Below are 16,319 nucleotides of genomic sequence, written 5' to 3' on the forward strand. Positions count from 1 at the left end.
GGCACGGAGGGTCCCCCATACCCCTCCCGCCGTCCCAGCGGAAGAGGAGCCCCAAACCCGGCCCCTGCCCTTCGCCATCCCCTGGCCAGCCCCGCACCCCCGCCTTGGCCCCCTGCCCTCCACCTACTTGTCGCCAAAGTCATCCACGTATTCGCTGCGGTAGAAGCCAGCCAGGTCGTCGGCCAGCTCCCCCACGAAGCTGCTGACGAGCCGGTAGCGCTGGCCCTGCTGCAGCTGGCCGTCCAGCTGCACCACCAGGTACTGGGTGGGGGTCTCCAGCCAGGTATTGGAGATTCGGGGCACGCTGGAGCCGTCCACCGCCTGCAGCGAGGTGTGGAAGGACCCCTGCAGGGTGTAGTTCAGCTTGTTGCTGTGGATGAGGATGAGGTTGGTGGCTTCCACGCAGACGAAGACCACGCTGCTGTTGCCCTTGAAGATGTACATGCCGTTGTCATCGGGCGTCAGGAAGGGCTGCAGGGTCACCTCGTAGGACTCCGGCATCAGCGTCGTCGGCAGCCTCCATCGGTTCCAGGGATTGTTGGGGGCGGCGGTGGTGGGGGGGGCGGCGGTGGTGGTGTTGGCAGTGCCAGGATCTGTCTTGTTCTTCTCCTGGGCGTACACCACCGAAAGCGCGATGATGGTGGCCACGGCACCCAGGCCCAGCACGATGGCCACAATGCCCACGGTCTTGCTGATGAAGAAGCCGGCCGCCATGGCGGGGCTGCAGGACCGCTGCTTGTGAAAGAGGCGCTGCCCAGCTGGCACGGCTTTTAGCCTCTGGCTCCTACGAGGTTTATTAGTCCAAGTTAATGAGTGAAGTATTAAACAACCATGAAGCTCGGGGCGGTGACAGCCCCCGGGATGGGCTTTCCACCCCCCCGCCTCCCGGCCTTGCAGGCGCACTGACACCCGGTGCCACTGCAATGGGGGTAAAACCGGCAGCTCGGGATTGCACCGCCAGGGATGGGCAGCGTGGGAGCGAGCACGGGCCGTGGGCCAGGACTCCTGGGATCCCTCCCTGGCCCTGCAAACGGAGGGACAGAGCTGGGGGGGTCACAGCCGGCGGCCACATCCCCACCTTGCCACAAGCACCTGAACCCAGCCTCTGGCTCAGTGTCGCCCTGCGCGCCCTCGACTGACAGGCTCTGCGCCGCTGCCGGGGGGTCCCGGCCGCCCCTCTGCCTGCAAGGGACCTGCTGCTGGGGCTGAGGGCACGGCGGGTGGGGGCCAGCGCCTGCACCCTGGTGGGGGAACTCCTTGCCAGCTGCCCAGGCACCAGGGGAAAAGCGGGAGGGCGAGGGGTGCAGCCCCGGGGAGCCACAGCGGCGCAGGTGGAGCCCAGGACCGTGCCGGGGAGAAGCCCGCCCTGCCCACAGCCCTCTCAAAGTCCAGGATTGCATCGCCCCGCTCTCACCTGGAGGTCAAACTCCAGGCCCCGAGAACCCAGCCCAAGCAGGCGTGTGCCTGCTGCCCGCTAGCCACGGGGCACCCAGCAGCCTGCAAGTGCCACGGATGCGCTCGGTCCTCCTGCCAGCCACAGCCCAGGCAAGCTGGGGGTCCCAACCGGCATGGCACACGGCTGGGAGACAGCAGATCCCATGGGCACAGCCTCACCTGCGCCCCACGGCACGGAGCCCCCAGCCAGGGGCCTGGCTGGAGCCAAGCAAACGTGTTGGGGCTCAGGGCGCTGGCGTGCAGGGCAGGGGCACACGCTTCTCCGTGAGAGCTCTGCTCTGGCAGGGGAGGGCAGCCTGTGCCCCCCAGGCCATGTGGGTCTGCCCCGGGAACTCTGCCAGAGGCTTTTCCAGGCTGGGTAGCAGACCTGCGCAGCAGAAAGCCACAGAGCGAAGTCCCTGTGCAGGGCAGGGTGGGGAAGGGAGGTGCTGCATCTTGCCCTGGGAAGAAACTCCTTTTCCCAAGATCCAGCCTCTCCAGCGGGGTGATGTGGGCAGGTTCTGCTGGGAGCCGCGGCTCTGGGGCACAGGGCAAGCCCGGCAAGAGGTGTCCTCAGGGAACTGTGCCCTGTCCCTGACAGCGCCCAGCTGCACCCGCTGGCGTCACTCTGCCTGGCTGAGCAGCCCCAGGATGCTGCAGCGTCCCCGGGCACCCCCTGCCCTGCAGAGCCCGGTGGTCCCCACGGCCTGGCCAGCCACTGGGGCGCATGGGGCTGCAGCACAGGCACGGTCTGCCCCGGTCCCCGCCCTCGCTTTGGCCAAAGGCACAGGGTTTGGGAAACAGCAAGCGCCAAATCATGGCTGGGATGGCTCCCCCGGGACAGGGCCACAGCCTGGCGCCCCACACGCCCTCCGTCCCACACCGACGGGCACGCTGCACCCTGCCTGGCACTGGCCCTCCCCACACAGACCCCCTCGGGCACGGCATGCAGGCACACCCCGGCTCAGCCCCGTGCTGGCCCCTCACGCACTTCTCTCTCGTTAACGCCAGCCAGCCCCTGCACCCCTCCCTGATCCCCCTCCCCAGGCTGCCTGCACCGCCCCATGCCGCCCGCAGCCCCCTGCCCCCCCAGCCCTGGCGCGCGCAGGCTCCTGCACCCCCCACTGCAAAGCCCACCTTCCATGGAGCCCTTGCAGACGGCGCACACGCACGTCCCACGTCCCACACGCAGACACCCAGGGCAGAGATGCAGGGTGTCACCCACGTGGACACACGGCTCCCTTGAGCCTGCGTGCCCCATAACCTCACATGGACGCACATCCCACAGCCCTCCGTAACTTCATGCACCCCCATGGACCCCCCCCATATGGGCTCTATAACCCCCGTGCACACGAGCCCCGCAGCCCCGAACATGCAAGCCCACAGCCCCACACCCCTCACCCCATGCCGGTCCCTGCATGCACCCACACATCCCCTTTCCCCGCTCGGCCCAAGCCAACGCTCCCCCAGGGTGGGGACCCCCAGGACCCCGGGCTCGGGCTCCTCTCCCCCGGGGGGTCCGGGCAGCGGCATCGCCCCCCACTCACCTTCCTGCGCTCAGCCGCGGGGAGCGAGGGGCAGCGGGGCTCCCGCCCGCCCCGTCCCCATCGAGGTACCCAGGACTGCGCCCTGCCTGCGCCCTGCCTGCGCCCTGCCTGCGCCCGGCTCTCGGGCGTCTCGGCTCCACTGCTCGGCTGCAGCGGGAGGAAAGTTTCCTCTAAAGCTCCGAGGGAAGTAACCTGAACCTCCTCGCCCCCTTAACCCCTGGGCTGCTGGCCGGCCCGGGGCTGGCGGGGCACGGCCCGGGGTGGGGGCCGGGGCAGCGGGGGGCACAGGGCGCAGAGCCCAGCCCGGCGCAGGGGGTCCCGGCCCCAGGTCGGGCTCCCGCTCCCTCGGCGCAGGGACGGGGCGAGGGGTCTCTGCTGGGGGCAGGCGCCTCCAGCCCCGGGCAGAGCAGGACCCCCCAGGGCTGCGGGACCCCCCACCGCCCCAGCCGGGAGGCGTCAGTCGGGGATGCGCACCGGGGGCAGCCGCATATGGCCTGGGGACCGCGGTGCCATGCTGCTGGGGACGAACCACCCTCACCCACCCAGGCCCGACACCCCGGAGCCCCCCTGGGTCCTGCTGGGGGTCCCCTCCCTCACGCCAGCCTTGGCCAGCACGCTCATCCCGGTGGGGTGGCAGGAAAGGGGACAAACCATCGCCCAGCAGCAACCAAGCCGGGCTGTGCCCCCTCCTTGCAGCACCCAGAGCATCCGGGCACACCAGGAATGGTGTCCCTGCTTGGGAGGAGCCCCCTGCTCAGCCCCCCAGCCCAGCACCCCAGGCCCCAGCCCCACCTGGCACCCCCTGCCCCGGCAGCGCTGGGTCCTTGTGGGCTGCGGTTGGGGCGCAGACGGGTTTGCTGGGTGCAGCACCCGAGGCAGCCGGGCCCCAGGGTCTCCCCAGCCAGGGAGTGACCCAGCACAGCCTGGGCACGGGGCCGGGACTCAGGCTTGCCCAATGCTTGGCAGGGCGAGGGTAAACATTTGCCTACTGTACGGCAGGTACCTGCGGAGGGGCTGGGCCGGGGCCAGGCTCCATCGCCTGCTCCCCTCTGCCCCACCACTGGGAACAGGGGCCTGGAGTCGGGGTACATGCTTCGGCAAGCAAACCCCAGCTGGGCTCAGTAAAATCCAGCACCCATCAGTGCCAAAGCACAGCCTGGCTGGGGCCGGGTGGTGGGGCCAGGAGCCGGGCACAAGACCCAGCCACATCTCCCATCTCCGGACCACGCAGGCAGGTCAGACAGGAGAGCACTGAGCCCCCCCTGGGCAGCCCCCGCCCGCCACATCCCTGCACACGCTGCGTCCCCCCCCAGCTCGCCTCAGGGTACAAGAGGGGTCTGGTGACCTGGCCGCAGCCCTTTGGAGCACACGGGCTCATTGCCAGCGCCCGGTGTCTCACAGCCCTGCCCTGGGCAGGAACGCTGCTGCCTGCAGCAGGAGCCAGGTATCAGATTCAGCACGGCCTCCTCCCTCTGCTCTGCCGGGTCGCTCGGGGCTCCCGTCCCTGGGCAGCACCCCGGGGTCCCTGGCAGCCAGCACGCCAGCCCCGAGGGCTTGCAGGGCCGCTGCTGTCCCTCTGCCGCTGTCCCTCGGCTGCTCCCGTACAGCCCCGTGGCCGGCGGGGGCTGCAGCCCTCCTGGGTGGGGAAATGGAGGCCCAGGGGTTTGGCCCAGCTCACCCCGGGATGAAGCACCCTCACAGGGGCGAGGGGAAAGGGAGCAGCCGAGGGACTCGCCCTGCCCCAGCGCGGTCCTCAGCCTCCCGCAGACCCACGGGGCCGAGGCTCCGGCAGGATGCGGGAAGGGGCTGTGAGGCCGGAGCCGTTACCAGAGGCGGCTGTGCACAAACATCTCCTTGCCACAGATGAAGCACGTGTGGCCAGACACGTTCTGCACCGGGGACTGCTGTGCCACGGCGTGGGGCTGGACGCAGGCATGGCCTGTCGCAGCCAGGGCCGACTGCCCCAGCCCGACCCCCCCAGGCACCCCCGTGTCCCAGGTCTGGAGCAGAGCGGAACGTGGGCACCGCACCATGGAGCAAGCCGGAGCTTTCCCCTCCGACCATCCCAGTGCCTGCCAGACCCCGTGTCCCAGCCCCAGGACACAGGCGGGAGCACTGCTCACCTGCTCCCTCCACTGCGCTGCTCTGGCAGCTGATGGGAGGACGAGGAGGAGGAGGAGGGCTGGCAAAGAAGAGGAAGTAGGTTACCTGCTCCTTGACCTCCATGAGCCTTTGGCAGTGGCCCACGGCCAGCTGGGGAAGGGTTAAGCTGCAGGGAGGGGAGACAGCAGGAAAATTCCTTCCAGGCAGAGTCACGGTTTCCCTGCCAGGGGAAGTGGAGGCAGAGCCGAGGGAGCGCAGCTGGCCCGGCTGCCGGAGGGGAAGCAGAGGAAGGGGCCCCGCGCCAGCCCGGAGGCTGGTGGCCAGAGGGAGCCATGGCAGAGCTGGGGGCACGGGGCACCCGGCTGCTCAGGGACCCCGCTGCCTGGCCCGTCCCCTGCAGCCACACTCACCGTGACCCCCAGGCCCAGCCGTGCTCCCCCAGGCCTGGGGACACGCTACCCCAGCCCCAGGGACACGCTTCCTCAGCCCCACAGCCGCCACGCGCCCCACGGAGCTGCACGGGGCTCGCGGCTGCCCCGAGCGTGGACCAGGGATGCTCTGTGGCAGAGGGAAGGCAGGGGAGCTGGCGGGGGGGCGGCGGCAGGCTGGTGACCCTCCCTCCAAAGGCCCAGAGCAGGGGACGCCGCTGTCACAGCCCAAGCGGGGCCATCACATCCCCCCCTTCCCGCTCCAGAGAGCAGGGCAGGGTGCAGCCAGGGACCCTGCCCGGAGCCCACGCTGCAACAGCCCCAGCCCTCCCAGGTAGGGTCCAGGGCCCCATTTCCCACCCCCACGCAGCAGCCAAGAGCTCCCCGGGGCTGCAGCTGCCCCACAAGAGCTGCACGGAGGCCCCCAGCCCCCTCCCGGTGCTTCCCTGGGGCCAGACCCGCAGCACCCACAGCAGACACGGACACAGGCTGACACGGGGGTTTATTAGGACACGGGGACGTGCTCCAGGAGGGCCCAGCCTGGCCCCGACCCAGCCGCCAGCCTGGGCAGAGGCAGCTCCTTCCCCCCTCACTGCGACTCCCCGGGTCCAGCGGGTACCACCCCCGCCGGCCCCAGCTCCAGAGCTCGCAGCAGCCCCGAGGAGCAGCCCCAGACCCAGCGAGCAGGACGCAGGGGACGCCAGGCATGGGACAGCCCAGCCCGGGAGGATGGAGGAGACAACAAGGTACAGCTCCCGCGGGAGCCGTCAGCTACAGGTGATTCTTTACAACTGGGAATCCCAAGAAGCGCTGGGGGAGGCAGGACCCGGCTCTTCCCCCACAGCGAGGGGAGAGGGTGCACGTCCACGGGGGGCGGGGAGGCAGGGGGAGAAAGGCCACCCTTGTTGGTGGGAGAGCAGAACCGAGGCCAGGTGCAAGGTGACGGATGGGCGGACAGCACTCCCCCATCCTCGCTGAGCCCCATCACCGCTCCCCAGCCTCTGCCAGCCCAGGCACCCCCGGCAGCACACCGGGCCCACCGTGTGCCGCACGGGCAGAGACCCAGAAGGGGCAGGGGGAGCCCGACGGCGCCCAGCTCCTCTCCCCAGCCAGCCCGGGCCACGGCCCGTGTGCGTGGGCAGCCCTCCCTGCCACGGGACGGTCACATGAACTGTGACAGGTTGGGCACTTTGATGTTGATGTCTCCGATGTTGATGTTGCGAGGGATCTCTGGCAGGTTGATGTTCTTCACGGCCGAGACCGCGCGGGAAGGAGCAGCCGAGAGCCCTCCCTGCTGAGGGCAGGGACCGGTGACCCCCTCGGCCCCGCAGACCCCTGCCAGGGGCCCGAGGCCACTCCCAGCTTTGCTGCAGGAGCATTCCCGAACCGAGCCCTGCCCACGCTGCCCTGCCTCCCCCAGGCCCAGGGCCCACCCGCATCCCCCCATGCACTCGGGGAGCAGCCCCCACGGCCGCCTTCCTCCCCGCTGATGGACCCCGATCCTAGTACCAGCACGGGATGGGGAGCGGCGGCACAGTGCTGCCCTGCGACCGGAGCGCAGCCGCACGCTCAGCGCAAACAGGGGCAATAAACTTTTCCCTCCCTCAGGTTATTAACTGTGATGGGAACAGCCACTGCCGTGCTCGGGCTGCTCCCTACACTCCCGAACAGCACGGAGAACAGCTGGGGAGGGACACCCCAGCCGTCCCCGAGGGCTCCGGCAGGCAGAGACTGGGGACACTGGGAACACTGGGGATGCCCCATATGCACCCACAGGCTGCCCCCCCCCGCCCCGCAGCCTGGAGTTCATCGGCCTCGCGTGGGGGAGAGCTGTGGCATCACCACTCACCTCCGCCTTCTCCAGCTTGCTCTGGGCCTCCACCTGCGCCACGATCTCGTTCATGTTGGTCTCCAGCACCATGCCACCAATCACCACCTCCTGCAAGATGTGGTGAACCTGCGAGGGAAGGAAGGGAAGGGAGGGAAGGGAAGGGAAGGCTGCACTCCCAGCCCAGCTCACAGCCCAGGAGCAGCAGTGGGCACAGTGCCTGCAGGCTGGTGCAGGAGCGTCGGGGGCTGGCATTTCCCCGAGGGACACAAATCCATCCCAGTCCTCCCCTCAGCCCGCACAGCCCCGGCAGCCCAGAGAGCAAGAGGGCAACCACGGCCCCCAGCACAGGGGGAGCCCGGCAGCCCCATCTACTGCTTGCACTTCTGCTCTAGAAGACACCAACCAGAGAGGCCAGAGCAAACGTCGCCCACGGGACCAGTGGGCAAAGGGCAGCCCCCGGCCAGGCCAGGTCCGACCCGGCCCACTGGCACACCCCAGCTGTGCCGTCTCCAACACCTTGTCTGAGGTCTGATCCCTGCCGGGCCCGGGCACACGCGGGAACAGCTCCCTGCCTAGAAAGGGTGCTGGAGAGGAGCCCCAGGGAGCAGAGACCCCAGGGCTCCCGGGGCCACCAGGCAGGACACTTCCTCCCTAAACCAGCTGCTAATACCCAGAAAGCCAGGCCAGAACCCAACTTGTTTGCTTTCTCTTAGGAAAGACAAGACTGCAAGACACGCGCAGAAAAAGCACAAGACTGCTAAGAGAGTCCGCTCCTTTCCCCAGGGTCTGCCCGGTCCAAGGCTGAAACAGAGCAGGCTAAGGCAGCGAGCTGCTCCCTCCCGCCAGCCCCCGCCGGGGACAGAGGGCCGGCGATGCCCCACGGCCACTGCAGGAGAAGGGGCCCGTCGTGGTTTGCAGCCCACGAAAACACCAACCACTCCAGGGCGGCTGCCGGGCCGCACTGGGCAGCAGCAACACACCTTCGGCTCCAGCACCCGGCATGGCACAGGCTGCTAAGTCAGCAGCTCCCAACAACCACCCAGCACAGATAACGAATTTATGGGTCTCTGGTTACTTCCATGAAATGGGCTATTACTGGAAGATAGTTAAGTTGTTATATCGTTTTATGGCTTCATGAGGTTGCACTTGTAAACACTGTGTGGCAAATACTGCCAGGGCAATGCTGTGAAAAATAAAGCAAGCTAGCGAATGTGCTAGAAGGGGCCAACCCAGCTTCGTGCAAGCGGTGAGCCCGATGCCCCGCAGGGCTCCCCGCAGGCCCCGTCCTGCTCCAGCAGCACCAGGAGCAGCACGGTGTGTGGGATCAGCACCGCGCAGGGTGAGCCACGGGCGATACAGCACATTCCCGGGACAGCCGCAGCACAGGGATCGCAATCCCACAGCATAGGCTCGGCTCAGCCCAAGCCGGCACACACCGCACTGGATGGTGCTAGCAGCTCCCTGCAACAGGAGAGCATCTGAGCTGCAGGAAATGTTGTTCCTTCAAGATCTGGCTTCAGCCCAAGTTGGACCAAAACCAACAGGGCAGAAATCCCAAGCAAGCTTTGTTTTCCAAACTGAAACACAGCGTTTCCTGAACAAACCGTGTCCTCTCCAGGACCTCACAGCTGCTGAGCAAAACTCACGTTCTCTTCCAAGGTATGAAGCACAAGCAGGGGCTGGGCAAGAGCCTCCTCTGAGCCTCCCCACGGTGTCGTGGCCCCAGCCTCCCCTTGCAACAGAGGGATCCCTGCAGCTCTGAGGTCGCTGTTTCCAGAGCTGACAGCCTAAAAGCACTGGTGGCACCGGTGCCCGAGAGCCACAGACCCAACGGCCCCATCCAGCTGTGCGCTGCAAGAGCAGGGACCCGAAACCCGCAGCAGCTCTCATTTCACAGTCCCTGTGCTGCACAGAGTGTAAGGTGTATCTTACGGCAGTAAACAGAAAATCACTGGACCCAGACAAGGCTGCACCCAAATCCCAGCCAGAACCCGCTGGGTTAGGGATGTTCACAGCCAAAGTCTCTGCTTGACAAATCAGTGCTTTCCTGTTGACATTGGCCCCATTTCTCCTGTTGCGGTTGGGAGCTCCTGAACTCTGCAATCCATCTGGCAGAGCGTAGGGTAGCACCGTGCCCTGCACAGCTCTTGACTAACCAAAGTCCTGGAGGCAGGGCTCCACGGGAGCGCTTGCGGCAGCATCCCCGCCACAGACATCCAAGGGGCAAGACCCGGGCGCCAGCAGGACGCTCCTGCGTATCCCCAGCACCCCTGACGCCGCCCATCCACAACCAAGCACGGGCACTCAACACGAACACATCTGAGAAATAAATACGTGCCAAATATAGAAAGAGAGACAAGAGCACCAAGTGATAGCGGCCAAGGACTGAAGTCAAGGCTGGGAAGCAGAGGGAGCACAGGAAGTACACAAGCCTGACTGGTGGGAGAGCCTCGGGGCGACCGAGCGCAGGGCCTCCCCTATCAGAAACCTTCCCGGCTCCTTTGAACCCTTCGCTTGACAGGAGAGTTCAGAGGAAGGGCAATCCATGCTACTGCTGGCAAAACAGACAAGCAACAAGGTAATCTCTTCTGCCTGTGGGCTGCGGACTGAGTGTAAAGCTGCCGGGTCTTGGTCACGCCACAAAATAACTGAGAGCGCATCCTCCCTCAGATGTGGCCAGACGTGATCTGGGTGGCTGCCATCACTTCTCCCGCAGGTACTCCTCCTTCCTTCTGACCTCCTCCTTCCTCTCCTTTTGCTTGCATATTGGGTTTGTGTGGCAAGGTTTTGGTAGCAGGGGGGCTACAGGAGGAGCTGCCAGAAGCTTCCCCCATATCCGACAGAGCCAACACCAGCCGAGCCCATCAGCGACAGTGGCAGTGCCTCTGGGGTAACAGAGTTAAGAAGGAAAAAAAACCGAACAAAACCCCAAAAACCTAGCAGCATTTTGCAGCCAGGGAGAGGAGTGAGAAGATGTGAGAGGAACAACTCTGCAGACACCAAGGTCAGTGCAGATGGAGGGGCAGGAGGTGCTCCAGGCACCGGAGCAGAGATCCCCCCGCAGCCCGTGGTGAAGACCATGGTGAGGCAGGCTGTCCTCCTGCAGCCCATGGCGGATGGTGGGGAGCAGAGATCCCCCCGCAGCCCGTGGAGGACCCCACGCCAGAGCAGGTGCATGCCCGATGGAGGCTGTCGCCCGTGGGAAGCCCACGCTGGAGCAGGCTCCTGGCCGGACCGGTGGCCCTGTGGAGAGGGGAGCCCACGCCAGGGCAGGTTTGCTGGCAGGACTTGTGACCCCATGGGGGACCCCACGCTGGAGCAGTTTGTGAAGAACTGCAGCCTGTGGGAAGGACTCACATTGGATTTGGTTTTATTTCTCATTACCCTACTCTGATTTGATTGGCAATAAATTAAACTAATTTCCGCAAGTCGAGTCTGTTTTGCCCATGGCAGTAATTGCTGGGTGATCTCTCCCCGTCTTTATCTCAACCCACGTGCCTTTCATTATATTTTCTCTTCCCTGCCCAGCTGAGGAGGGGGGTGACAGAGCGGCTTTGGGGGGCACCTGGCCTCCAGCCAGGGTCAGCCCACCACAGCTTGCTTTGATAAGAACACTTTTGCTGACGAGATAATCAATGTTGTAACATTTCTGAAAGTTTACAGCCGGGCAAATTATGAAATCAAATTCCTACTTCACCAGTCACTAGTACATTCAGCAGATCCAGATTGCCTTCTGAGATCTGCTAACTCCGTTTCCCTGCCAGAGTTCATCAGCTGGAATCACCAACAGAAAGGGAGCATTTTACAGCCTTATTGATTTTTTTCAATTCCTCTTTTTTGTTGGCATGTTTTGTCTTCAACAAAGCACGACAACCCTTATCAACGGCAACACAAGCCCAGCACACGTCAGCTAAGCCTCTCCTTTCTCTAAGCACAGTCCTGGCTATCTTCAGCCCCATCTACGAGAGGATCAAAGAGGATAGGTTTCCACCCAGAAACTCCGTCCAGATAAAGAGGAAGCATTAAAGGCTGTGGCTCAAACGAAAGTTTGGCAAACACTTTGTATTCCAAACACTCCCATTGTTCCTTCCCTTTGTTTTCCTGCACCTCGACTAAAATGTTAACAAGACTCCTGGAGGAGCACACGGAGCCTAGGACCCACCTTGTCCATGTGGAAGATGAGGTCCAGCTCGCAGACATTCTCAAAGCACTTGTCCAGCGTCTCCACAAACACCTGAGGAGGCAGAAAAGGAAGGTCAGTACAGAAGACCACCGCAAGACGCTTCCCACACACAGCCCCAGGGCCTGCAGGCAAAAAAGCCACAGCCCCGACCAGAATCTGAGAGCACTCGCGGGGCCCCAGGCTGTCACCTGAGCAGGGACAAAGCCCTCTCTGCAGTTCCCATCTCCCTTCGATGGCAGCAAAACGCCTGTTCCCAGGGCAAACACAGGCAGCCCCAGCCCTGGGGGCTGCCCGGGACCCCCTGCACCGCAGCAGCAGGCGGAGGCAGCGTGGCGCCGGGGGATCGCCACGCAGGCACCGGTGCCAGTCCTCGCTACGCCACGGAAACCGTACGGAGAAGCCCAGACCTGCTGGGGTGAGAGCTTGGCTCAGCAAGGGGCCCGCGGCTGGCAGCAGAGCCTGGCCCTGGCCGGGCTGGTTGCGAAGGGGCGGCACAGCGGGTCCGACCCAGGCAGGGTGGAGGGGCAGCGGTCCGAACCCCCTCGCTGTTGCCTTCAGGCGCTGCCGGTGCTGGCCGCACACCCGGAACCTCTCGTTGCGGGGATGCGACCCCAGCCCAAGGCACAAGGCCGAGGGCGCTGAATACGCAGGACTCGGCCGTTCTGGGGGAAACCCCAGGAGCCGATGTCCTGATCCGCCGCAGCGCTGGGACGAGTGCTGGTCACCGTGCCCGGGGCCGCGCTGCAGCCCACCAGAACAGCCTGCAAGGGGCCGAGTTACGGGAGCTGTGTGATCAGAGAGCGGGCGAACCGAGCAGGGCGGGTGGCTCCTGCCACCTCCCGTGCCGACACCCTCACGCATGCCATCAGCTGGATTTAGCAAAGGTCCCTTCACAAGTTCACAGTGTTGGAACGCAATTTTAAAAGCTCACTTGTAGTTTTGGGCCCCTCGCTACCTGAAAGACAGCGAGGTGCTGGAGCGTGCCCAGAGACGGGCACCGAAGCGGTGAAGGGTGTGAAGAACAAGTCTGACAAGGAGCGGCTGAGGGAACTGGGGTTGTTCAGTCTGGAGAAAAGGAGGCTGAGGGGAGGCCTCATCACTGTGTTCCAGTTCTTAAAGGGTGGCTACAGAGAAGATGGAGACTCCCTTTTCACAGGGTGACACGGAAAAGACAAGGGGTAATAGGTACCAAGTTACCCCCGGGGAGGTTCCGATTGGACACAAGTGAAAAAATTTTTCACAATGAGAACAATCAGCCATCGGAATAACCTCCCCACGGAAGTGGTGGATTCCCCAACTCTGGGCACTTTTACAATTCGGCTGGACGGGGTGCTGGGCCATCTTGTCCAGACCGTGCTTTTGCCAAGAAAGGTTGGACCAGATGATCCTTGAGGGCCCTTCCAACCCGGTATTCTGTGATTAACGGTTGGACTCGATGATCTTAAGGGTCTTTTCCAACCTAAATGATTCTATGATTCCATTTCTTAAAGAAATTCAGTCGGATTGACGTCCCCCGCTGCTTCCATGTGGAGGAGCTGTGCATCAGCCAACGCGTGCAGCTTCCCCTGCCCATCGCAGCCCCTGAACAGCTGCTCAGCCGCCGGCACAGGGACGCCACAGACACGGACTGCACCCGGAGGGTTTTGGGCCAGGCCGCCCGGTGGGGACTGTGCCTGGGGAGGAAGGCACCCGCCGGCCGCGGGGCTGGGCAGACACCCACCTGGATGAGGTCCAGGATGCCCAGCTCGCTCTCCGAGGAGTCCACGCAGAAGACGAAGTACAGCGTGGCATAGTGGCGGTAGATCAGCTTGTAGTCCGAGCCGCCAAACAGGCTGCGGAGACAGGAGGAGAGGTGAAGGGCTTCGGGGGACACACGCGGCCCGGGCCCGGCAGGACGCCCCGCAGCAGGGGCAGGGGGTCACCTGCCGCACTCCAGGAAGTTGCAGATGTGGTCGTCCCGCTTCAGCACCAGGTGGAAAGTCTCGCGGATAATCTGCTGCTGGACCTCCTCCGCCTGCAGGGACACGAGGGCGAGCACCCGTGGGTGCAGGGCCAGGAGGGCCCACGTCCCCCGCTCTCCCGTGGGACGCCGTGAGCTGGCAGCTCCGGGCGAGAGGCGGGTCCCAGCTCCCCGCCAGCCCCGCCGCGGGGGGCAGCCCCGGTGACCGGGCCTCGGGGCACCGCGAGGGGACCGGGCCAGGGCGCAGGGCTGCGGCAGGCGGGGCCCCCAGCCCCACAGCGATCGCCCCGCAACCCGGCCCCCCCCAGCCCCGCACCGGGCTCAAGTACCCGCTGCCGCCAGCCCCGCAGGCAGCCCCGGCCCCGCGCCCCCGCACCAGGTGCTGGTAGAAGCGGACGAGCCGCGGCTTGCCGTGGTTGTTGAACACCAGGATGGCGTTGATCATCCCGGCGGCTGGACGGGTCGGGCCGGCAGCAGAACCGGGGTCGCGGCGGCGGCCGCAGCCTCCCCGCAGGAAGCCCCTCGCCCCGCCCGGAAACGCGGCGGCGGGCAGCGGGGCGGCGCTCCGGCCCGGCCCCCGGTAGAGCTGAGCCCGGGCGGCCCCGCGGGGACCCTGCGCCCCCGGAGGAGCCGGGGCCCGGCCTCGGCCCAACACGCGATGCCGGGGCTCGGGGACCGGCCCGGGGACACCGGTGGACCGGGCTTAGGGGGGACGCTCAGAGCCCCCTCCCCGGCGGTGCCCGGGCGGAGGCGTAGCCGCTCCCCCACTGCAAAGGCCGGGGGCAGCCGGGGGCTCCCCGGGGCCGGGCTGCTGGACCGGGGCCTGCCCCGGCCCTCTCCGGGACAGCGATGGCCACCGGCGCAGAGCGGGAAGGGGACAGCCGTTCCTCGCGGCCCGCACGGGTCAGGGCTCGGGCAGGTCCAGAGCCGGACTGCTGCTGCCGCTGCCACCGGGACCGCACCGGGACCACCGCCCGCTCCCCGCCCGCGCCGCCAGGGGGCGCTCCAGCCACAGAGCGACGGGAGCCGCGCGGGGCCACGCCGCGGCGGAGCGAGCCGGAGAGCGGCAGGGGGCGGGGCCGCTCGGCGGGGCGGGGCTCGGCGTCAGACCACGCCCTCTCTTAAAGCGGCAACGCCCCTGCCTGCGGGGCTCGGGGGTGGGGTCAGAGGTCACCGGTGGTGCGGGCGGCGGAGAGGACCCTGGGCTGGCCCGGCGGGGATGCTGCCTGCTGTCCTTCTGTCCTTCTGTCCCGCTGTCCCGCTGTCCCGCTGCCTGCTGTCCTGCTGCCCGCTGCCCACTGCCCCACCAGCCCCTGTCCCGTCCCTGGCAGGAGCTGCCGCCACCCAGGCCGGGCCGGACCACCGAGGGCTTTACATGAGGACACTCAGCTGCCCCCGGGACCGGCCGCGCTACCCGGGGTGAGGGGCTGCTCGGGGCCACGGCTGCTCCGGTGGCTCTCCTGCGGCGGGAGTCACCGTTCTGCGGGGCCGAGCCGCCAGGGATGCTCGTGGGGACGAGCGGTATTTACGGCAAAGCAAGCGGCAAAGGGCACGCGGTCCCAGGTTCGGGTACAGGGATCGCACGGGCAGGGCACGATCTAAGGGCCACGGCACGACTGAGTCACGAGGAGCAAGGGGCGTCGGGGGCGGCGAGACGGGGACCCGGTGTGCTGCACAGAAGTACTGCCATGAGCGGGGCTGTGGAGCGCCGCGGGCTCCACCGCCGGAGCCACCGTGGGGGCTGCTGCAGGATGTGAGTGCCGCCCGGCAGGGACGGGCACCCCCGGCGCGGGGCAGGCTGTCCCCACAGGGACACCCCTCGGGTGTCCTCACACCCCCCGCCCTCACACCCGCTGTCCTCCAGGAGGGGCGGGAGGCAGCGGCCTCCGCTGGGCGACACCGATTGGCTGAGCTTCACTTCTACCACCCCTGATTGGCTGAGACCTCTGCAGACACCTGGTGTTCCTCCACTGCAACAGGCTGTGGGCACTCCTGGCCTGGCGTGCTGATTGGCTGAGGCGGCTGCAGCCTCATGTCTCCGCATGCTGATTGGCTGAGGCAGCTGCAGCCTCATGTCTCCGCATTCTGATTGGCTGAGGCGGCTGCAGCCTCATGTCTCCGCATTCTGATTGGCTGAGGTGGCTGCAGCCTCGTGTCTCCCCGTCCCGATTGGCCCAGGCTGCTCCCCGGCAGCGGGTGGGCCGGGGGCTGCTCCCCACCCCTGCGGCCCCGGCTGGCTCCGGCCATGGCCAGGCCCGGTCCCACCGCGTGCGCCTGGTGCCCGGGTGCCGCCAACGGCCGGGGCGTCCGCGGGAGCTGCAAAGGGCGAATCTCCTTCAGCCCCGTTTATGATCCTTTAAGATTTGCAAATATTTGCGCAGGCAAACTCGTCCTCAGCGGAGGGCGAGGCAGGAGAGCGAACGTGAGGCGAGAAACGTCAGCTGAGGTGAACGTTCGGCCGACGGGGACGGGCTCTGGGAGCGCCCTGACCTGCGCCGGCCGTAACGTGGCGGGGGCTGCTGGCCACCCCCCAACGCGCGTGGTGGGCGTAGGGAGCCATCAGCGCCGGCGGCTCGGACGGACTGGTGAGATCAGTTTTCACCCAGGAACACACAAAAAAAAACCCCAAACCCCACTGAAAAGGAGAAGTGCGCCTGCCAGACAAAGGACTGCGTTTTTAGACAAACTCTTTGCTGCGGTTACTCTGTCCAGCTCCACCTGCTTCCATGGAGATGAGCATCGCCTCCCGATGCACCAGCCGAATCCCGGCTGCCTTCGCGGGCGCCTTCTTCCGTTGCTCCCTCCACAGAGAGGAGACCCCCCGTATCCTCCT

At 66.2% G+C, this 16,319-nt stretch overlaps 2 protein-coding genes across 4 annotated transcripts in view; both read right to left on the reverse strand.

Moving 5' to 3' along the window:
- ANPEP (alanyl aminopeptidase, membrane) overlaps window positions 1-16,319 on the reverse strand; it is a 48,162-nt gene that overhangs the window by 5,522 nt on the left and 26,321 nt on the right. The window contains exons 2-3 of one of the 2 annotated variants that reach the window (XM_054836401.1): window positions 2,982-3,095; window positions 128-784 (exon numbers count right to left, since the gene is read on the reverse strand). In XM_054836401.1, the coding sequence (XP_054692376.1) occupies window positions 128-714 (587 nt within the window). In that variant the 5' untranslated portion in view covers window positions 715-784; window positions 2,982-3,095. Of the gene's footprint in view, window positions 1-127; window positions 785-2,981; window positions 3,096-3,773; window positions 3,875-16,319 lie in introns of those variants that run through there. The other variant, XM_054836400.1, reaches the window with a different exon arrangement.
- On the reverse strand, window positions 5,998-14,514 carry AP3S2 (adaptor related protein complex 3 subunit sigma 2). 2 transcript variants are annotated; one of them, XM_054836410.1, is made up of 6 exons: window positions 13,863-14,514; window positions 13,449-13,540; window positions 13,247-13,358; window positions 11,506-11,577; window positions 7,362-7,469; window positions 5,998-6,806 (listed from the first exon to the last, which is right to left on the reverse strand). In XM_054836410.1, exons 1-6 carry the CDS (start codon window positions 13,929-13,931, stop codon window positions 6,675-6,677), a joined length of 585 nt encoding a protein of 194 aa, XP_054692385.1. In that variant the 5' UTR covers window positions 13,932-14,514; the 3' UTR covers window positions 5,998-6,674. The 2 variants fall into 2 exon arrangements, with proteins under 2 accessions (XP_054692385.1, XP_054692386.1); XM_054836411.1 differs by having other exon boundaries at window positions 5,998-6,803; window positions 13,863-14,505.

Source organism: Grus americana, chromosome 10 (genome assembly GCF_028858705.1).
Source record: "Grus americana isolate bGruAme1 chromosome 10, bGruAme1.mat, whole genome shotgun sequence".
NCBI classification, from domain to species: domain Eukaryota; kingdom Metazoa; phylum Chordata; class Aves; order Gruiformes; family Gruidae; genus Grus; species Grus americana.